Source organism: Acomys russatus, chromosome 18, assembly GCF_903995435.1.
Source record: "Acomys russatus chromosome 18, mAcoRus1.1, whole genome shotgun sequence".
Classification (NCBI taxonomy): Eukaryota; Metazoa; Chordata; class Mammalia; order Rodentia; family Muridae; genus Acomys; species Acomys russatus.
Genome location: NC_067154.1, coordinates 13,189,260 through 13,210,585, shown reverse-complemented (window position 1 = coordinate 13,210,585; position 21,326 = coordinate 13,189,260). Strand labels below are relative to the sequence as shown.

Genomic DNA, 21,326 nt, shown 5'->3' with positions numbered 1-21,326 from the left:
GGGCAGGCACACCTGTGTGTCTGCTCCCAGAAGACTGGTTGCCAGGTTATTGTAGGCTTAGGACAAGAAAGGCAGTGAGGCAGTAGTGCTGGGGGAGTGGAGAATGTGGAGGAGTCCCCCCCAGGGGATGGGTCAAGTGAGGGCACTGTGAGTATTGGGGGCGGGGGCGCCACGTGCTCAGCCGACCAAGCTAGGGGGGTGTGAGGCTAGATAACGGATGGCAAGGGGCCGGGGGAATCAGTGGGTGGGTGCAAGTAGGTGTTCTCGGCACCATGTGTCATTGTGCGGGGGTCTGGCAGGGAGAGTGGGCGAGTGCCCTGGCAAGGAGAGCTTCAGAGTTCCTGTGTGCACCCATGTGCATGAGTTCTGTCAGCAACCATGTGTCGGGCGGAGCTCTTCGTACCTTTATGCTCCTGGGAGTCTTGCCTCAATAACAGCTGGCCTTTCTGCAGTTGGGATGACATCTATCCACCGGTGGGCCATGTCTGCAGAATTCTTTCAGAGCTCAAGTGTGAGGAGAATGGAATGGGGGACCTCGCCTGGATTCTGAAAGCTGGGTTTAGGGTGGGACTTTTCTCCTCCTCCCCGCGATCTGCCAATCCAGCTGCACCCCAGGACTCAGATCTAGAAGGCTAGAATAGGAATATGTTGAGACCAAGCAAGTGTGAGGGGCTGGGGTACCTGGAAAGGAGGAACCTACCTCTTCTGAGGAAAATGTTACAGAAATGACCTTCCAACCCAGTCAGGAGAGAAACCCAAGAAAACTAGTGAACCCAGGCATATTTGGGAGGTCAGAGGAAAAGGGGCACTGTGGCTCGGGGCTGATGTCATTGAGTGTGGGTGGGCAGGTCCTGGAACAGAAAGACCTCTGTTATCTACTCCCTGTGGCTGCCTGGTCTTCTTCACTGTGACAGGTGTCATACATACCATGTTGGTATTAGGAATAGGTAGTCTCAGTAACAGGGCTTTGCTAGCCTGAGAAAAAGCCAGGGATAAGCTTGACTTAAGCAAGGCCTTTGGTGAGGCACTGGCCTACGCAGGCCCAGATCATGCTGTCCTGTGTCTCACCCCACCCTACAATACACACATTCATTGTAGTGCACCCGGGTTCCTGCCCTGTTGGTTGCCTACACCGCCCTTTTCCCACCCTAGGATGCTGTTTTTGGGAACTGGTGACCTAGCTGGAGCCTGTCTTTATTTCTGGCATTGAGTTGTTGCCACAGCAACTGTGGAAGTGGGGCTGGGAGGGGGAGAGGGTGAAAGAGAGAGAGAGAGAGAGAGAGAGAAGATGAAGAAGGGAAAAAGGAAGGCAGGAAGAAAGGAATAGAGACCAAGGACAGACCTCCCTCCCACCTGGTTGACCTGGCCTGTGTGGCAGGCTTGTTTAACTCCTTCACTGCCTGTGGCCCTTCTCCAGCATAGCTTGATGATGCCCAGATGCTCCAGGCTCAGATCCTCAGGTCTCACCCAACCCTTGACTCACAGCCCCTGCGCTGCAGGCGAGGTGCAAGGCAGAGAGGTCCAAATTCATGTTAAAACAGGATCTTTGGGGATACATTGGTTTGGCTTCAGTATAACCTGGGTGGAACGTCAGCTTGCCTTCCTTTGGGTGGCCTTGGGTAACCTCATCTCTCAGCCTTTTTGTCTTTTTTTTTTTTTTTTTTTTTTTTTGAGACAGGGTTTCTCTGTGTTCCCCTTGGCTATCCTGGACTTGCTTTGTAGACCAGGCTGGCCTCGAACTCAGTGATCCGCCTGCCTCTGCCTCCCGAGTGCTGGGATTAAAGGCGTGCGCCACCACACCTAGCCTTTTGGAGTCCAGCCAGGCTATATGAATACCCCCAGCACAGGCAACCACAAGGAGAACGTAGTATCTGGCTTAGGATGGAAGCAAAGGCTGGACCAGCCCCTACACGAGATGGTGGCTCTGCCTCCTGCTGAACCTTCATTTCTACAAGTCCAGGGGCCTTAATCTGGGATTCATCCCTGCCTGGGATGGGTGGGTACAAACTTGGAGGTCCCTGTAGGCAAGTCTTATCACCCACATCCTGGGGAGCTGCAAGGCTCTGGTTGCTGTGGAGATGAGAGGGTGGGTAGTTTGAGGTGGGGCTTGGCTGGTGGTTCAGATAAGGCTGGGGCGCCCAGCTGAAGGTGGGTGCGGCTGAGATGGAAGGATGGGAAGCCTGCTGGCTACTGACCTGAGCTTGGGAGGTTGAAGTGAGCCTTCCGACATCTGGGTTTGCTTCCTCCGCGGTGCTATCCCTCCCACCCCGTCCTCTCTCTCTTCCCTCCCCTTCCTGCTGCAGGCTGCCCTTTTAGTCTGTACCCACACAGGTTACAGGACTTGGGGGGTATGCTGAAGTGCTCAGGACTGTGCCTGGGGATGGAAAAGGCATCAGGTTGGGAGAAAGCAAAGTGGGAAATTAGCTTGGGTGAGGGGGACTCCACGTGGGTGCAGTAGGCGGATGCATGTGCAGTGTGACTTGACAGAAGCTGAAAAACCCTTCCCCCACCCCCACCCCCGACACACACACCTCCTTCCCTCCCACTCCCATCTTCTTTCTTTTCTCATCTTCCACTCCAAAAACGTTTTTTCCCAGCTGGCCTTCTGACAGCCTAAAATGTCTCCAGTAAGAACCTTATTCATAGCCCGGGGTTGTAGCTTCTTTAGCAGAGTGTCTGGCATGTATGAAGCCCCAGGGTTGATCCCCACAGCACCACATAAAGCCAGGCTAGGTGGTGCCAACCGTTCCAGCACTCCTGAGGTGAAGTTCAAGGGCATCCTAGGTAAGGTTTATATAGTTGGAGGGAGAGCTTTTGCCTAAAACGAACAAAACAACTAAACACTCGCCACCAAAACTTTTCATTCAAATGCAAATGTCACCGCAGCTGTAAGGCTCTGCTATTAGCATGTCCCCTAAAATTGCTGATATCTTTGCTCTGGCACCAAGGAATGCAGGACCCTGGTGGAGCCAGAGGAGGCACCCTAGTGCTGTCGGGCTGTAGAGGGCCTGGGAGTAGGAAGGGACCTAGGAGCACAGTAACCTAAGTTGAAGTTTTGCATGCAGTGGTATTGTGGTCAGTGGCTTAAGTGTGTCCTTGACCCAGGACTTACTAAAGTCTCAATTTCCTCTTCTACAAACCTGAGGTAACAGTCAATTAACAGGATTAGGATGTCAGGATGAGGGTGAGATGCAAGACTGTGAGTCAATCTGCGGACACTATTAATATAACTCTGCCCTTTGGTGTTTGGAGTCGGGCTCCTGAGTGGCTGTGTGTGGGGATGCTGGTGCTTGTACACACCTTAACTGTGGGATTCATGCCTGACCACATCCCCTGAGGCCCCTTGTTTTCCTACTCTCGGATGGGCAGCCAGTGCTCCCATAATGCAGCCTACTCCTGGCGTTCCCTGTGGGGTGCCTGCCAGCCCTTGTTTCCCAGGGCGTCCCTTTGCAGCTCCCCTGCACTCCTGCTCTTCCCTGGTAAAACAGAGGCCCTCTTGACTGGCTGCTTCCAAATGCCCCGTTCTCTTATTACCCAACGACTTGCTCTTTGCCCTTCTTTCTGAGAATCATGTGATTTCTCCAGAGCCTGTCCCCTGCCTGGGTGCTGATGAGTCTTTGTTGCCTGCTGCAGCTTCCAGCGCAGGGCTTTCCTCCCTTAAAGCCCTTTTGCTAGAGCTCTGCACAGACTCCACTCCTCCTGTGCACACGGCCTTCCCTCACCTTTCTGGGAGCCTGCTCGCTTCTTCCTCGGCGATGGGCTGGCTTCCCTGGCATTTTCATTCCTCCGTCTTCCTTCCCTGTCCTTCAATGTTTACTCCATGCTTTCTTTCTTTCTTTCTTTTTTAATATTTATTTATTATGTATACAGTGCTCTGGCTGCAGGCCAGAAGAAAGCATCAGATCACATTATAGATGGTTGTGAGCCATCATGTGGTTGCTGGGAATTGAACTCAGGACCTCTGGAGGAGCAGTCAGTGCTCTTAACCTCTGAGCCATCTCTCCAGCCCATATTCCATACTTTCTGTGGTATACCAGACCCTCTGTTTTCACTCCCCAAAGTGGGTCCTAAGATGACATTTTGACTTTCTTTCCCTGCTAGCAATCTCATATTTAGACTCCTACCTCTAGGCCAGCAGTTTTCAACCCGTGGGTCATGAGCCCTTTTGCGGGTTGATCAACCATTTCACAGGGTCGCCTATGATCATGTGCATATCAGATATTGACACTATGCTCCATAACAGTAGCAAAGCTACAGCTATGAAGTAGCAAGGACAATAATTTTATGGTGTGTGTGGGGTCACCATAACATAAGGAACTGTATTAAAGGGTCATAGCATTAGGAAGGTTGAGAACCACTGCTTTAAGGCCCGCAACACGAAACCTCTTCATCCCCCCAGAGACGCCGCTCTAGCGACTTCCTGCAGCCCACTGCCTTATCCGAGGTGTGGACCTCTCCATTTTTCATAGAAGTTATCTTTGGGCGAGCGTTCTTACTGGAGGGGCCTGAGTCAGTCCTTTCGTTCATCTTTCCGTTGTCCACAAGGCTCAGCACAGAGCTTGGCACCATGTTCAGAGGGGAAGAGATGAGATGCTCCCAAGTGGGTGGGTGAATAAATCAGTGGCAGATCTGCTACTAAGCAGTAGATGATGGGTAGATGGATGGGCGAGCATTCACTAAGCCATGGGTATGGACCTCGTGACAATGGCTAGGCCGTGGCTATAGACCTTGTGACAATGGCTATCAGCAAAGTGAAATTCAGAGCCTAGTGGAGAGCGCTGACATGTCTTCGGTCTGTACTAGTGTGCATTCTGCTCATAAGACAGCTAGGTAAAGCATGTCAAAGCCAGCTCGAGGAAGCCTGGGGAAGTGTGAGGCTCTAGGAGGAGAGTCCTGTTACTACAAACACCAGACTCCTCCTGCCTGTTAATGGAGATGCCCTGGTTCTAGAATTCCTTGTTTTGTTTTGTTTTTCAAGGCAAAGTTTCTCTGTGTAGAACTGTCCCGGAACTCATTTTGTAGAGCAGGATGGCCCCCAAACGCAGAGATCCACCTGTCTCGGTGTTCCAGGTACTGGGATTAAAGGTGCGTGCCACCACACCTGGCCTCTGGTTCTAGAACTCTAAAAGAGCATGCAGGCCACATCACTAGGTGGGCACCCTGCACCAAGCTATGCTAAAGGCACTTAACTTGAGCTACTTGACCTTGGGTATGTCCTTAACCTCCCCAAGCCTTGGTTTGCTCCCCTGTGAAATGGATCTACCCTATGGGGGTGTCCTAAGGATGCATAACCTGTGTGCAGTGTTTACCTGTATCTACTAAATGGTACCCAACACAGCGACTCGAGAACCAAAGCAGGAAAAGCTCCCAAGCTAAAAGGCCTGTCTGGATTATAGAGTGAGTGGTTTAAACCCAGCCTGAGAAACCAACTGAGACCCAGTCTCAAAACAAAGAATGAGAAACAGAAGGCTCAGGAGAGCGCGCTAAGTTCCATCTCTGGCATTTCGCACGGAGTACCTAGCATAGAACAGGGATGTGTTCGTCCATGACAGTTCTGGAATCACAGTTGCCCTCTGGACATTATCCAGCCAGTCCACCTCAGGCAGGAAGGCAGCACCCATGCCTAAACACCACCTTCTTTGTGAAGCCACTCTTCAGAAAGGGGTTCGCACTAGCAGGAAGCACTAGGCCAGGATGAAGGGCTTTCACCTGGATCTCGCAGGATGAGTGATGAAAGGGAGGCAGAGGGGTGGAGAGCCATGGGAAGATGAGGGCTGAGGTTGAGGAATGGGATAAGGGCCATGTGGGTGGTGAAATGGTTGAAGATAGAGTACAGGTGAAAAAAGGTTGGGAGCCAGGCACAGCCATGCAGGCCTGTAATCCCAGAATAACGGAGGCTGGGCCTGAGACAGAAGGGTTGAGAATTTGAAGCTACCCAGGGCTATACAGTGACACTCTGTGAGGGGCAGGGGACTTAAGAGGACATGGCTTTGCCCCCCCAGAAAGAGAGAGAACAAACCAGTGACCTCATTCTTTCATGACTGGCTGCAGAAAAGCCCCCTAAATTCACTAATCCCTGGGGAGGTAGAAATGCTATTAATAGCTTGCCCACTGCATGGACTAGATCACATTTTATGCACTATGTATGCCCTAACTTACCTACTTTGCTGGGGCTGGAGCGATGGCTCAGTAATTATCTTAAAGGAGCAGTTACGCCTGCCCTTTCAGAGGACCCTTGTTTGGTTCCTAACATTCACATGGTCACTCATCTATAACTCCAGATCCAGGAGATCTGATGCCCTCTTCTGGTCTCCATGGACACCAGGTATGCGTGTGGTGCACAGATGTACATGCTGGCAAAGCACCCATCCATCCATCCATCCATCCATCCATACATACATACATACATACAGTCTATGACAAGAAATCATTACCATCCCTCACTTTGTTATTGTTGTTCAGACTATAATTTAAGCTGATTGGAACACTCCATGTAACCCATGCTGGCCTGGAATTCAAAGCAATCCTGCTGCCTCAGCCTCCCAAGTGCTAGGATATGTTAGCATATACAGAATATAAATGACTTACAGAAGACCACACAGCATCCCAGAAGTAGTTACCGCTTAAGCCCAGGCACCCTGGTTTGAGGGGTCCTGTTCCAAACCACCCCACTATCCTACTCCTGCCCCTTCGGTACCCAGCTCTCCTCACTCTGTGGCTTCCAAGGCCAATGTTGCGAAGAGGAGAGAGGAAGATGGCTGAGGGAGTGACCAGGAGGGAGGAGGACATGTCTGTGGTCACCACCTAGTACATAGACTGGCCTAAGATCCTAAGAACAGACAGTGCCGGGCGTGGTGGCGCACACCTTTAATCCCAGCACTCAGAAGGCAGAGGCAGGTGGATCACTGTGAGTTCGAGGCCAGCCTGGTCTAAAAAGCGAGTCTAGGACAGCCAAGGCTATACAGAGAAACCCTGTCTCCGAAAAGGAAGGAAGGAAGGAAGGAAGAAAGAAAGGGGGAGCCAACCAGACACTCATGGAGCAGTGTGGCCGACCCTGAGAATGCTCTGGGCACTTTGTAGCAACAGAAATGTGCCCCAGGCCCTAGAGGTATTTTGCAGTGTATTTTGCAGGACACTGCCTGCCTGTAGGGAGCAGAGAAAAGGTGAAGTGGGGCCTAGCCTCTGAGACCCAGCAGCAGGCCATGGCTTCACCACCCCACCTGATCCCGGTGGGTGGGTTTTCTTCCTCCGGCCTCTGGCTCCCTATGCTTCTAGTCTTAACTAATGACTCAGTGTCTCCTTGTTAACCTTCTGGGGAAAATGAAGAAGACATGGCTGAGCAAACTGTGGGGCGTGGAACCAGAGGCTGGGATGGGAGGGGCCAGCACCGCCTAGGAGACGGCCCAGGACAGGGCAGAGGTGACCAGCTTGGGGATATAGAAGCCTGACCGCCCTAGGATGCCAGCTGACCCCTGCCGTCATTTCCTTTGGAGCTAGAAAACAATGGTTTAAAAAAAAAAAAAAAACAAGTGCAGCCGATTCGCATAGCCGCCGCCTGGCCACATGCACGCACAACTCCCTGGTGCTGGAACCTGGCAGCCTAACGCGTCACTGGCCGCTCACTGTCCTTCCAGCCACCCGCGGTCAGCAGCCCAGAGAGGCCCAAGGGATGAGGACACCACAGCGCGCTGCGACGTCCTCGCTGCCAGAGCCGGGCCGAGCCTGACGTCTGTCCTATCCACGTGCGCACCGGCCTCCAAGGGAGCAGCCGGCCAGTGGCTGCCGCATGGAACGTCTGCAGAAGGTGAGCGGGCTGCACCCCGGGCCTGGGTGGGGACCGCTGCCCTCCGAGGCCAGCTCGGGAGTCGCCGGCGCCACCTGGTGGTCACCTCTACGCAGCACGCTGGGTTCCCCCACCCCACCCGATCCTGAGGCCTAGGGCAAGACCCATGCCCACACCCTCGCACCCACGCACATGCCCACTCCGCCACCTTCTCGCTCTCTCCAGCAACCTCTTACCTCCCCGGGGAGCGTCAGCTCCTCCAGAGACTCCAGTGTGCCCGGCTCTCCCTCCAGCATCGTGGTGAGTACTTCTGTTGGCCACCTGCACCTCAGCGGGGAGGGGGGGGCGGGATCCCTTCACCCCTCTCTCCCACCCCCCACTCCCGCATGGAGGAAGGTCCTGTGAATTCTTGCAGATGGAACTATCCAGAGATCCCACTGGAGCCTCCCTACTGCCTTGGAAAGGGCTGGTCTAGAGCCTCAGAGGCAAAGAGCTTTATTATTATTATTATTATTATTATTATTATTATTATTATTATTATTTCTAGGGAAAGCATGGTGAGGCAAGCTTATAGTCCTAGCATTTGGGAAGTGATAACAGGAGGGTGAGGAAGTTCAAGGCCAGAGGCAGCTACAGAGAGGGTTTAAGGCAAGCCTTGACTAGATGAAATGCTGTCTCAAAAAATTAAATTGAGTGCCCATTCTAGATCCTTAAAAGTAACAGAATGAGCCGGGCGTGGTGGCGCATGCCTTTAATCCCAGCACTCGGGAGGCAGAGGCAGGCGGATCGCTGTAGGTTCAAGGCCAGCCTGGACTACAAAGTGAGTCCAGGACAGTCAAGGCTACACAGAGAAACCCTGTCTCAGAAAAAAAAAAAAAAGTAACAGAATGGAGTTGTTACCCTGAGAACTGACATCTAAAAATTTTTCCTGATGACCACATCCAGCCAGTGAGGCCAGTGACCTTAGTGATGCTATGGGGAACTCTGTCCCATCTGGACCATTTCCCTTCAGGCCAAGATGGACAACCAGGTGTTGGGCTACAAAGACCTGGCTGCCATCCCCAAGGACAAGGCCATCTTGGACATTGAGCGACCTGACCTCATGATCTACGAGCCTCACTTTACCTATTCCCTCCTTGAACACGTGGAGCTGCCTAGAAGCCGGGAGGTAAGAAGGGGTCATTTCTGCAGGCCTGAGTGGAGTCGGGTGAGTGGCTGAGGAGGATAACCCTGGCAGAAACAGACCGTGCACTGGGAGTGGGCCTGTGTTTGGTCACGGTGACGTACAGTACGCCTTTAATTCCAGCACTCCCACACAGAGGCAGAGGCAGGCAGATCTCTGAGAGTTGGAAGCCAGCCTGGTCTATGGAGTGAGCTCCATGCCAGACAAAAGGCCACATAGAGAAAAACCTGTCTCAAAAAACAAGGAAGGAATGGAGGGAGGGAGAGAGGGAGGGGCTAAGGCTTGAGCATGCGTTTAAGCCCAAAGACCTAAGTGGGACCCCCAGAACCAATGGTAGAAGGGACACCTGACCCCTGACCTCTACACATGTGCTGTGGCATGTTTGTGCCCATACTCACACACAAAGCAGGAATCAAAAGAATACACTTTGAATTCTAGGCAAAGAAAGCGGTCATATCGGGGTGAGCAGGCTGTCAGGCTGGAAACCTTGAGTACGAAAGAGCGGAGAACCGATCTCAGCCACGGCTGCTTGTTGGTTTTGTCCCTCCGCTCCTTGTCTGGCTCTGAAGTCAGGGTCGCACTTAGGGACTAGCTGACCCTCAGGGCATGAGGCATGGGACTGGGAGAATACCGGGCAGAAGAAGAGTGAAGGTCAAACCAGAGCGATGCAGGCACTCAAGAGGGGTGAAGCCGGCGAGCTAGGTGGGGTGAAGCGGTCCCTCTGAGGTTCTCGGGGTTCAATTCTACACGTGACAGTTATCATCCTCTTCATTCACAGTGTTCGCTGTCACCCAAATCCACATCTCCCCCACCGTCCCCAGAGGTAAGTCGGGAGGGAGCCCCCAGCTCCCCTCCCCCTAACGCGCCCAGCCTCCGCAAAGTCCAGAGCTTGATAGAATCGGCAAATCCTGGCTGGCTGGTCCCTGGCCAACTAACTCATCTGGCTGCCAGGCCCAGGGCCTCCTTTAACCCTTTCTTCTCAGAGTAGGGCACCCTGAGCAGGTAGATGGAGTCCTCGAATGGGCTTACCTGTGCTGCACCATCATTGCCCTGGGGTCGGAGACGTGGGCTGTCGGTGTGGGAGGATGTGAAAGGGAGCCGGAAGTGAGGCCGCGTACTTGGGAGTGGGGGAGGCGGCGGAAGCTAGGTACTTCTCTCTGTAGGTGTGGGCAGAGAGCCGGACGCTCGGAATCATCTCTCAGACTTCAACACCAAGGACCACAGGGACCCCCAGGACCAGCCTGCCCCATTTCCACCACCCTGGTAGGTTTCATTGTCAGCCTAGCTATGTTCTTTCCCTGCGACTTCATTTTTTCCTTCGGGAAGCCCCGTACCCCTTCCTCTCAGTCCCTATACTCTTTGGGTCTAGACCTAGCGGGACCCTCTGGTGCCAGGGTGCCAGGCAGAACTAACGATGATAATGGTCTTGTTATGCCTTCCCTTTCACCCGCCCGGAAAAGTACGGGAACCTCCACTTCATGAGGCACGCTACCAGCTGTCTTTCTCATGACCCCATTCTGTATCTGGACCCACCGTCCCCTGCCACCATGTCCCCTGTCACATCTGTTCTTGTTCCCTCTCTCAGAGACCACCCGACCAGATTCCAACATCTACAAGAAGCCACCTATCTACAGGCAGAGAGGTAAGGGTTCCCCCCTGACTTCCTGGGTGCTTCCTTCTCCTGCCACATTCCCGTGGGGGTGGTGCTGGGCTGCGTGCTAAGATCTGGATAGGGATGGGAGAGTCCTAAGCCCCCCACCCCCCAAGGTCCTGTGCTCTTTAGCGTGTGTCACCGTTCCATCTGAGTTCTCATGGGTGTGAAAGGAGAGGTGAGGGGGCTGGGGCTGAGGGCGGGCTGGCTGCGTGGTTGGCTGGGGCGCTGTGTGGACCGATCCTGGGGCCCGTTTGCAGAATCCATGGGAGGCAGCCCTCAGAGCAAGCACCTCATCGAGGACCTAATCATCGAGTCGTCCAAGTTCCCTGCGGCACAGCCCCCGGACCCCAACCAGCCAGCCAAGATAGAGACCGACTACTGGCCGTGTCCCCCGTCGCTGGCCGTTGTGGGTAGGAAACACTGGGGAATGGAGAGAAAAGAGGCTAGCTAGGATCCCGGCTCACTACTCTCTCTTGGTCCCATGAACCCAGTTCCAGCCCACTCCAGGGCCTATTGCTTCTCCACCTTTTGTACTCTCCTCGGTTGATAGTTTTATTTACCTCTACCCTGCACCTCTTTGTGTTGCTGCGCAGGGACAGCTTGTTAATCATTTCTTCCTGTCTTGCTCATTTGTTTTTATTATTATTATTATTATTATTATTATTATTATTATTATTAATTGCTTTTTCGAGACAGGGTTTCTCTGTGTAGCCCTGACTGTCCTAGAACTCACTCTGTAGACCAGTCTGGCTTTGAACTCAAGAGATCCGCCTGCCTCTGCCTCCCAAGTGCTAGGATTAAAGGCATGTTCATATATTATTTAAGATTTTGTTTTATTTTAGCTATATGTACATGTGTGTATGTATGCACATGAAAGTGCAGTGCCTAGGAGGCCTGAGGCACAGGATCGCTCAGGACCTGAAGTTACAGGAGGTTATGGAGCACCCATGTTGGTGCTGCAAATAGAACTCAGATCCTCTGGAAGAGCAGTGCACGGCCTTAACCACTGAGCAATCCCTCCAGCCCCCGTTCATTATTCGGTCACGTAACAGACATCTCTCAAGCTTCTGCTGTTGCCCAGGCCCTGTGATAGGAGATTTGAAAGAGAGAAAATAAATGAGAAACAATCTTGATTCCCCAGAGAATTTAAATATGTGTTTCTTACCTAGTTTATTAATTGCTATTGCCATGCTATTAATGTTATTAGTGTTATTAGCATGCTGAGGACTATCCTGGGCCTGATACACGTTAAGTACATGTCTACCACTAAGTTTCATGCACTCTCAAATCTGTGCTTTGTTTTTTGTTTCTTTTGGGGGGGGGAGGATTTAAATATTTATTTTTATTGTTTATTTATGTATTTATTTATTTTGGAGTTTGTTGTTGTTGTTTTGGTTTTTGTTTTTCAAGACAGGGTTTCTCTGTGTAGTCTTGGCTGTCCTAGACTTACTTTGTAGATCAGGCTGGCTTTGAACTCACAGTGACCCGCCTGCCTCTGCCTCCTGAGTGCTGGGATTAAAGGCGTGTGCCACCATGCCTGGCTTTATTTATTTATTTTTTTAAAGATTTATTCATTTATTAAGTATACAATGTTTTGCCTGCATGTACATCTGGAAGCCAGAAGAGGACAGCAGATCTCACTACAGATGGTTGTGAGCCACCATGTGGTTTCTGGAAATTGAACTCAGTATCTTTGGAAGAGCAGGCAGTGCTCTTAACCTCTGAGCCATCTCTCCAGCCCTTATTTATTTTTATATCATAGGTGTTCTGCCTGCATGTCTGTGTGAGGGTGGTGCCAGGTCCTCTAAAACTGGAGTCATAGGCAGTTGTGAGCTGCCGTGTGGGTGCTGGGGATAGCCATGTGGGTGCTCTGGAAGAGAAGCCAGTACCCTTAACCACAGAGCCATCTCTCCAGCCCCCTACTTGGTTTTTGTTTTTGTTTTTCAGCCTTTTTGTTTGTTTGGGTTTTGTTTTGTTTTTGGTTTTTTGGTTTTTTGGTTTTGTTTTGTTTTTTGTCTTTTTGAGACAGGGTTTCTCTGTGTAGCCTTTTTTTCAACCTTTAAAAGAAGTTTTATTTCCAATTTATGTGTATGAGGGTTTCTCTGTATGTATGTATATATGTACATATGTATGTATCTTTGCATGTACCTAGTGTCAGGGAGGACAAAAGAGGGTGTCAGTTCCCCTGGAACTAGAGTCAGAAACTGTTAGGAGCTGCTGTGTGGGTGCTGGAAACTGAACCCAGGAGCAGCCAATACTCTTAAATAATAAGCCATCTCTCTGCTCCCTTATCCCATGGGTTTTGTTGTTGTTGTTGCTCTTTTGTTTTGTTTGTTTGTTTGTTTTTAAAAGACTTTGTAGCGCTAAGCATGTTGGCACATCACTATAGCCCAGCTACTTTGGAGCTTGAGGCAAAAAGGTTACTTGAGCCCACGAGTTCCAGGCCAGTATGGGCAGGTGACATTGAAAGACCTTATCTCAAATTTTTGTGTTTCTTATTCATTTGCTTTCTTTGTTTTGGGAGTTCTTTTGTTGTTGTGTTTTGTTTTGTTTTGAGACAAGGTTTCTCTGTGTAGCCTTGGCTATCCTGGACTTGCTTTGTGGACCAGGCTGGCCTCGAACTCACAGAGATGCACCTGAGCTCTAGGATTAAAGGTGTGCACCACCACCCCCTGCTTATTTTGTTTTTCAAGACATGTTTATCTGTGTAGCCGGGCTCTGAGAACCAAGACCCTCCCTCTCTCGTGTATTTTCTCTTTTCTAAATCTCCTACTATAGGGTCTGGGCTGTAGCAGAAGTTTGAAAATGTCTGTTAAGTGACTGAATAACGAACCGGAGCTGGAGGGATGTCTCAGTGGTTAAGGCCATGCACTGATCTTCTTCTTTAAGTAAAAATAAAAAAGAATTTAACCAGGTGGCAGTTGGGCATGCCTTGGGAGGAAGAGCCAGGCAGATCTCTGAGTTCAAGGCCAGCCTGGTCTACAGTGAGAACTCCAGGGCAGCCAAAGCTACACAGAGAAACCCTGTCTCTAAAAACAATAAATAGAAGCTGGGGAGATGGCTTAGTAGTTAAGAGCACTGACTGCTCTTCCAGAGGACCCGGGTTCAATTCTCAGCATCCACTAGGCAGCTCACAACTATCTGTAACTCTAATTCCGGGAGACCCAACACCCTCACACACACATGCAGGCAAATGCATATAGAATACAAATTGTTTAATAAATAAATAAATAATAAATAAAATGTAAAAAGAATTTGTAGTATTTCAGGCCCAGCCTGGTCCTACAAGTTGGATAAGCTCGTGGCTGCGTGGCCACATTGATTCTTGGGCCCTATATCTCCTAGAGACAGAATGGAGGAAACGGAAGGCCTCTCGAAAGGGGGCAGAGGAAGAGGAGGAGGAGGAAGATGACGACTCTGAAGAGGAGATTAAAGCCATCAGAGAGCGGCAGAAAGAGGAACTCAGTAAGGTAGCATCTTGCTCCCCTGCCCCATGTCAATTAGGTGACAAATCCTCCAGCCCTGTAGCCAGTCTGAAAGGCTTGTGCCACAGAGGCGCCTGCGTTAGAACAGGTGAGAGACGCCTCTCCCAGCATCCCAGGTGTACTTGCGCTTCAGGCTGCCTCTGGATTGGTGCCGCTAGGCATCCAGCTCCCTACCACAGGAGAGGGAGGGTCCATCAGCACCAGGCTCCTGCTGGCTGATTTAGGAAAGGAGAGAGAATTTGCAGTCATGGAAAGGCCCTTGGTTGGACTCTCCACATGGTGACTTTGACTTGAGAAGCCACTGAACCTAATGTGTCTGAATGTCCAGTAAAGGGACTCCGGGTATGGACTAGCCACCTGGGAAAGTTATCGCTAATCCCCATGGACTGTACCCCAACTTTGCCCTTTTTAGAGATGGGAAGCTGACGTCTCAGGCTTGGCTCCATTTTCCTCCCTCCTCCAAACAGGTTACTTCCAACCTGGGAAAGATGATCTTGAAAGAAGAGATGGAAAAGTCGTTGCCCATCCGGAGGAAAACACGCTCTCTGCCTGACAGGACACCCTTCCACAGCTGTGAGTGCTGTGGAGTGAGTGGGCTCAGGGCTCCTCTGGCCAGAAGTGGGAGTGGGGTGGGGTGGGTGGATGTGCGTGTGCTCCTCTAGGGCAAGAATATGAGCCAGTAGACAAAACAGAGAATAGCATTACAAGCAGGGTGGGAACCCTGGCTTCATTTAATAGACACTTACTGAGGGACACACTAAGCATTGGGGACATGATGGGTGAAAAATACAGCCATTTCTTCCAGCGAGGGGAGGGGGAGGGGAATTGACATGTAAATCTACCTGGCTTTTGGGGCAGGGTGGCAGGTGTTGGGGACAGAGTTTCAGTGGGTACTTTGAGGGGCCAGTGAAAAGGCCTAGTAGGTTCCCCTAAATCTTAGAGGGGAATAAATGAGTGGTACAAAAGGACCTCACAAATGTCAAGGACAGCGTGGGAGCAAAGGCAGGGAGCTCAACCCAGTGTGGCAGCTCAGAGAGCACAGGCACCAAGTACTATGCAGTGAGGCAGAGAAATGGGCAAAGGGGTCCTTGAGTGCTGGCCTCTGCGCACCCCAAATCTAGCTTGGAATTCTCAGGAGCCTGGTAGCTGGAGAGAGGAGGAACAAAGCTACTCCCAAGAGAAAGCTTTAAGAACTCTTAAAACCTGACCTTGGAAGCCACCGTCACTTTTTTTTTTTTTTTTCAAGACACCAAAGCTGGCATGGTGGCTCAAGCCTAACCCCAGAACTGGGAGTCTAGCCTGGGCTGGGGTGGGGTGGGGGGGGGACACTCTGTCTTAGTCACTGTTCTATTATGAGGAGACACCATGACCAAGGCAACTCTTATAAAAAAGAAGCATTTAATTGGAGCGGGGGTTGCTTACTGTTTCAGAGGCTTAGACCATTATCATGTCCGGGAGCATGGAGTCATGGCACTGGAGCAGTAGCTGAGAGCTACATCCTGATCTATATGCAGAGAAAGAGAACCTAGGCCAGCCGTGGGCTTTTGAAACCTCAGAGCCCACCCCCAGTGACACATTTCCTCCAACAAGGCCACACCTCCTAATCCTTCTAATCCTTTCCAACAGTGTCAGTCCCTGGTGACTAAACAGTCGAATAGATGAGCCTATGGCTTTGTTTTGTTTTGGTTTGGTTCTTATTCAAACTACCCTATCTCCAAAACAAACAAAATGAAAATGTAAGTTTTCTAGAAATGAAACTAGACTCAGGGCAGAAACAGGGTTCTGCTCCTGATTCAAGGAACTATAAGGTTTCATTGCAAAAAGGAAGCAAGCTATATGTGTCATCTTTTTTGTACTTGCCTGTAGCTGAACATACTAGTCAGCCTTCTGGCACTGTATGGAAATACCTGGCCAGATCTTGTGGAGCAGGCCTGTAATCCAAGCTGCTCAGGAGGCCGAGGCAAGAGAGTTGAATGTTTATGGCTATTTGGGTGGAGTGGCACATGCCCTTAATCCCTTCACTTGGTAGGCAGAGACAGGTGGATCTCTGCGACTCCCAGGACAGCCAGGGCTACATAGAGAGGTGCAATCTCAAAAACAATAACAAAGAAAAAAGAAAGAAAAGTTTAAGGCCTACAAAGGCTCCAGAGTGAGTATAAGTCTGGCTCGGACAACTTAGTAGACCCTGTTTCAAAATAAAGACCTATTAGAGCAGGGCTGGAGAGATGGTTCAGCAGTTAAGAGCACTGGTTTCTCTTCCAGAGGATCCAGGTTCAATTCCCAGCACCCACACGGCAGCTCACATAAGGTTTACCTTCGACAGGAGACAATTCCACCACCTCCTCAACCCCAATTCCAAGAAACCCAACACTCTCACACAGACATACATGCAGGCAAACACTAATGCACCTAAAATAAAATTAAATAAACCATTTAAACAACAACAACAACAACAACAACAAAAATATTAGAGCCTGGTTTGGTGGTGCACACCTTTGAAAAAAAATTTTTTTAATCTTTTTGGATTTTCAAAACAGAGTTTCTCTGTGTGTAGCCTTGGCTATCCTGGAACTCACTCTATAGACTAGGGTGGTCTCAGACTCACACAGATCCGCCTGCCTCTGCCTCCAGAGTTCTGGGATTAAAGTCCTATGCTACCACCACCCAGTGGTGCTCAGAAGCAGAGTTCAAAGCCAACATGACCTGGATATCGAGTTCCAAGCCAACCAGTGGGACATAGTGAGACCCCGTTTGGTTTGTGTTCTTATACCATCCGTGACCACCTGCATAGGGGTAGCACCACCCACAGTGATCTGGACCCTCCCTCATTAATCATCAGTCAAGAAAATGCCCCCACAGGCTTAACTGCGGGCCAGTCTGGTGGGGGCCATTTTCCTAATTGAGGTTCCCTTTTCCCAGGCCATTCTAGGTAGTGTCAAGTTGACATAAGACCAGCCAACATGCATTCTGAAAGTGATTTGGAGAAAAAAAATTACCCCAAACCTTATTTTGTTTTTTTGTTTTGTTTTGTTTTAAGATAGGGTTTCCCTTTGTAGCCTTGGCTATCCTGGAACTCATTCTGTAGACCAGGCTGGCCTTGAACTCACAGAGATACGCCTGCCTCTGCTGGCATAAAGGTGTGAGTCACCACTGCCCAGCTTCTGAAGTGAAAAAAAAATTTTTTAATATGTGTTTGATATAATGTAATTCTGTCAATCAAAATATAAATGTTCCAGCTGGGTGTGGTGGCTCATGTCTTTAATCCCAGCACTCCAGAGGCAGAGTCAGGAGGATTGCTGTGAGTTCAAGGCCAGCCTGGTCCACAAAGCGACTCCATGACAGTCAAGGCTACACAGAGAGACCTTGTCTCGAAAAAACAAAGCAAACATATATATATATATATATATATATATTCCTTATTATTGTAAGTATATGGCATACTTTGGTAATGAATGGTAACTTGAGAACCAGTGGCTTATTTTCTGTCCCTGATCCCTTTGGTGGGTTCTAGGAATCCAAACTAAGGTCCTCACGGACTCACAGCAAACAATTTACCTTGAGCCATCTCCACAGCCTCGAGCTGCTGGTTTTCTATGCAGGCTTCTTATCCCTCATCCAAAATGCTTAGTCCTGAGGCATTCAGACTTAGAAAGGCTTTCATTTTACTTCCTGGGCTTTAGAATATTTGAATAAACTTTACCAAGTTGGAGACACCTAATCCAAAAATGCAAAATCTGAAACAAACACTTCCAAATCCAAAACTGAGAACTGCATGGCCAAGACTGAAGAAGTTTGTTCTCCAGAGCAGAAGAGAGTTCAGATTTTGAACTTTCAGTTTAGAGACACTAAATTTATTTGAGAATAAATGTTAGGCTTCCCCACACCTGCTTTGGTCCTACCTACTAAATTTCCAGTAGATTTTAGAGAACTGGTGCTTATGGTGTTGAACCTACCGTCGCTGGACACTTAACACAGTGCCTATCAGGGCAACCACAACACAGTGGCAACCACTTCTAATAATCGGAGACGAGGGACCTTTGAGGCTGGGCCCACTAACAGTCATGGTGAACACCTTTAATCCCAGCACTCAGGAGGCAGAGGAAGGCAGATCTTTGTGAATTTGAGTCCAGGACAGCCAGGGCTACACAGAGAAACCCTGTCCCCCAAAAAACAAACAAAGAACGGTAGTTTGGAGATGTGGTGGCACATGCCTGTGATCTCAGTGCTTGGGAGGCTGAGGCATGAAGATCTTGAGTTCAAAGCTAACTATGAGGCTGGAGAGATGGCTCAGAGGTTAAGAACACTGGCTGCTCTTCCTGAGGTCCTGAGTTCAATTCCCAGCAACCACACGATGGCTCACAACCATCTATAGTAAGATCTGGTGCCCTCTTCTGGCATACATGCAGGCAGAACATTGTGTACATAATAAATAAACAAATCTTTAAAAAAACAAAAACAGGCTAACTATGGCTATGTAGACCCCAGATTAAAAAAATAATAATAAAAAAACATCTGGATGGTGGTGTTTTACACCTTTAATCCCAGCATTGGAGAGGCAGAGGCAGTCAGATCTCTGTTAGTTCAAGGCCAACCTGGTCTACAAAACGAGTTCCTGGACAGCCAGGGCTATTATACAGAGAAACCCTGTCTTGAAAGCAAACAAACAAAAACCTCCTTTCAGAAAAACATTATTGAAAACTAATCTCTTTAATTATATAACTTGGAGTTTAAAAAAGTTTAGTGATTTTGCAAATGATCTTCAGTAAATGAAATAGGAAGTGTGTGTGTGTATGTGTGTGTGTGTGTGTGTGTGTGTGCAGGTATATGCATGTGTGGAGGCCAGAAGAAGACATTGGGTGTCCTGCCTTACTCACGGGAACTGAAAGCTAGACTAGCAGTGATCCCCCTGTCTCTACTCCCCACAGTGCTGGGATACAAATGCACACAGCCACACTCTGCTTTTTATGTGTGTGCTAGGATCCAAACTCAGGTCCAGTCCGCACACTCACAGAGCGATCGATCCCTCTTACCCGCTGCGCCAGCTCCACAGCCTGGGGAAAATATCTTGACTGCATTCACTGTGCTAAGATGACAACTGTGTCTGAACTGTAATGTCAGGTGCCCAGCATTGACTGCTGTTAATACCGTTGTCAAAGCTTCCAGATTTCGCGTCGAGCTTTCATGTGTTGTGGAGCTAGAGCTTTTACTTCATGATGGCTCCTAGGACTCAATTCGTGACAGTGAGCCTCAGCCTTGCCTGGGATTCCCACCGGGCTTCCTGCTCACTTCTAGTTAGAGAGAAAGGGGGGTGGGGCAGATGTAGACTCAGCAGAAGACAGCACACTCACTGGACACCCATAGACGCCCACTGGGTTCTGGCCAGGGAAGACCATAGACACAGCCCTCATAGAAAGGACTGTCAGAGTCAAGGGACTGAACCTGGGCCCTCTTGCTTTCTTTCAGCCTTGCATTCGGGAACATCTAAGTCCTCTTCCCTTCCTTCCTATGGCAGGACCACCCTGAGCCGGGTAAGGCCTTAGGACCAAGCAGGGGCTACCTGGGAGAGGTGTGTGTGCACGGTGCTTCTGAGTGGCCCAAGCTCTTGGAGGCCCCGGGTAGTAGGGAGGCCTCCAAGTACAGGAGACTGCTGAGGGTCCTCCTTGGCTCTCTCTGATCTCTTTGTATTGTTTTCTAGCTACAGTCCACAGAGTTCAGCCCATCGGGTAGTGAGGCTGGGAGTCCAGGTGAGTAGTGGGGACACATGTCACTGGGAATTGGGGGGTGATGTGGGGGAGATTGCTCCATAGACCTCATAGGCAGCCTGTGGACAGTGGTTTGTTTAAGCTGAGGTGAGGGTGTGCCTTCTGGGGCTGATTCTAAATCATGGCTCTTGTCTCCTTAGGCCTGCAGGTGAGTGCACCCTGGAGGGGAGCAGTACAGGAAGCCATGGCCTGGACCGGGTACTGGTAGGGGAGAGGGTATGGGCTGACAAGTTGCCTGGTGAAGACTGAAGACGCCTAGGGTAAGGCTGGGAAGGTCCCCCTGACCCACTCTGGCTCACTTCGGCTTTGGTCTCCCCAGAACGGAGAGGGCCAGAGGGGGAGGATGGATCGGGGGAACTCCCTGCCCTGTGTGCTGGAGCAGAAGGTGAGGGCAAGGGACCTGACCACCACAGTGGGGTGGGCTTCAGGGGGGTGGTGAAGCCCCCACCAAGCTGAATGCGCTCAGGGTGCTCCTGGAGACGATGGTTGGAGGGGGTGGGTGGGGGTGGGACAGCAGGGAAACTGAGGGAGAGCAATGGCGAGATGGCATGAATCTAATCCCAGTGGCCTCTGCTGGGGACCTGGGGAGCCAAGAGGGTTACGGAGGACAGGAGACTGAACCTAAGAGGGCTCTCTCTGCCTCTCCAGATCTACCCCTATGAGATGCTGGTGGTGACCAACAAGGGGCGAACTAAGCTGCCTCCAGGTGTGGACCGCATGAGGCTTGAGGTACGGAAGGAAGCCGCATGGCGTGGGGGAGGGGCCACCTAGTGGGGTTGCCTTTGATTTTGAGGCAGTAGAGGCTGCCTCAGTCACTCAGCTGCTGTGTCCCCACAGAGGCATTTGTCCGCAGAGGACTTCTCTAGGGTCTTCGCCATGTCTCCCGAGGAGTTCGGCAAGCTGGCCCTGTGGAAGAGGAACGAGCTCAAGAAGAAAGCGTCCCTCTTCTGACATCCCTGCTGGCTAGCCCTGTCTGTGACAGCACTTTCCCTCTGCTGCTTCAAGGCCCTGAAGCTGGGGCTGTGAGACCCCAGAGCATCTTCTTCCTCTGCTGGCCGGAAGCAGCAGGAGGCAGGGCAGAAGCTTTGGGCTCTGTTCCTCAGGGAGAGAGAGAGCCAAGAAGTGCACAGTCCCAGAGTCATGAGGCATGGACTTCTTCCCCATGATGGGCCAGGGCCGGGGGTCCTTATCTTTTCCCTGGGCTCCACTGCCTAGCCAAACCCAGCCCAGACTTCCGGCACACAGTCAACTTTTGCACCCTTTCCCTGTCTGTCACCCGACAAGAAGGTCCCCACAAGAGGGTGAGGAGAAATGAAGGGGGACTTAGTGGTGAGGTCTGTCTGCTGTCCTGTACAGGGGGTAGACTTGGCCAGGCAGGGGCAGCTCTGGGACCCTGTGCCTGTCCACCCAAAGGCTCCAGCCGCCTGCGTTCCTGACAGCTCCTTGCACCTGGGCCCGA

The 21,326-nt window shown here is 50.7% G+C and overlaps 1 protein-coding gene across 4 annotated transcripts in view; it reads left to right on the top strand.

Moving 5' to 3' along the window:
- Positions 1-21,326, top strand: part of Dmtn (dematin actin binding protein) — a 30,235-nt gene extending 8,909 nt beyond the window's left edge. For 3 of the 4 annotated variants that reach the window (XM_051160811.1, XM_051160810.1, XM_051160809.1), the window contains exons 2-13: positions 7,635-7,804; positions 8,009-8,083; positions 8,796-8,951; positions 9,745-9,789; positions 10,130-10,229; positions 10,552-10,608; positions 10,878-11,030; positions 13,966-14,090; positions 14,573-14,678; positions 19,569-19,633; positions 19,801-19,849; positions 20,008-20,176. In XM_051160811.1, the coding sequence (XP_051016768.1) occupies positions 7,787-7,804; positions 8,009-8,083; positions 8,796-8,951; positions 9,745-9,789; positions 10,130-10,229; positions 10,552-10,608; positions 10,878-11,030; positions 13,966-14,090; positions 14,573-14,678; positions 19,569-19,633; positions 19,801-19,849; positions 20,008-20,075 (1,017 nt within the window). In that variant the 5' untranslated portion in view covers positions 7,635-7,786 and the 3' untranslated portion in view covers positions 20,076-20,176. The other variant, XM_051160812.1, reaches the window with a different exon arrangement.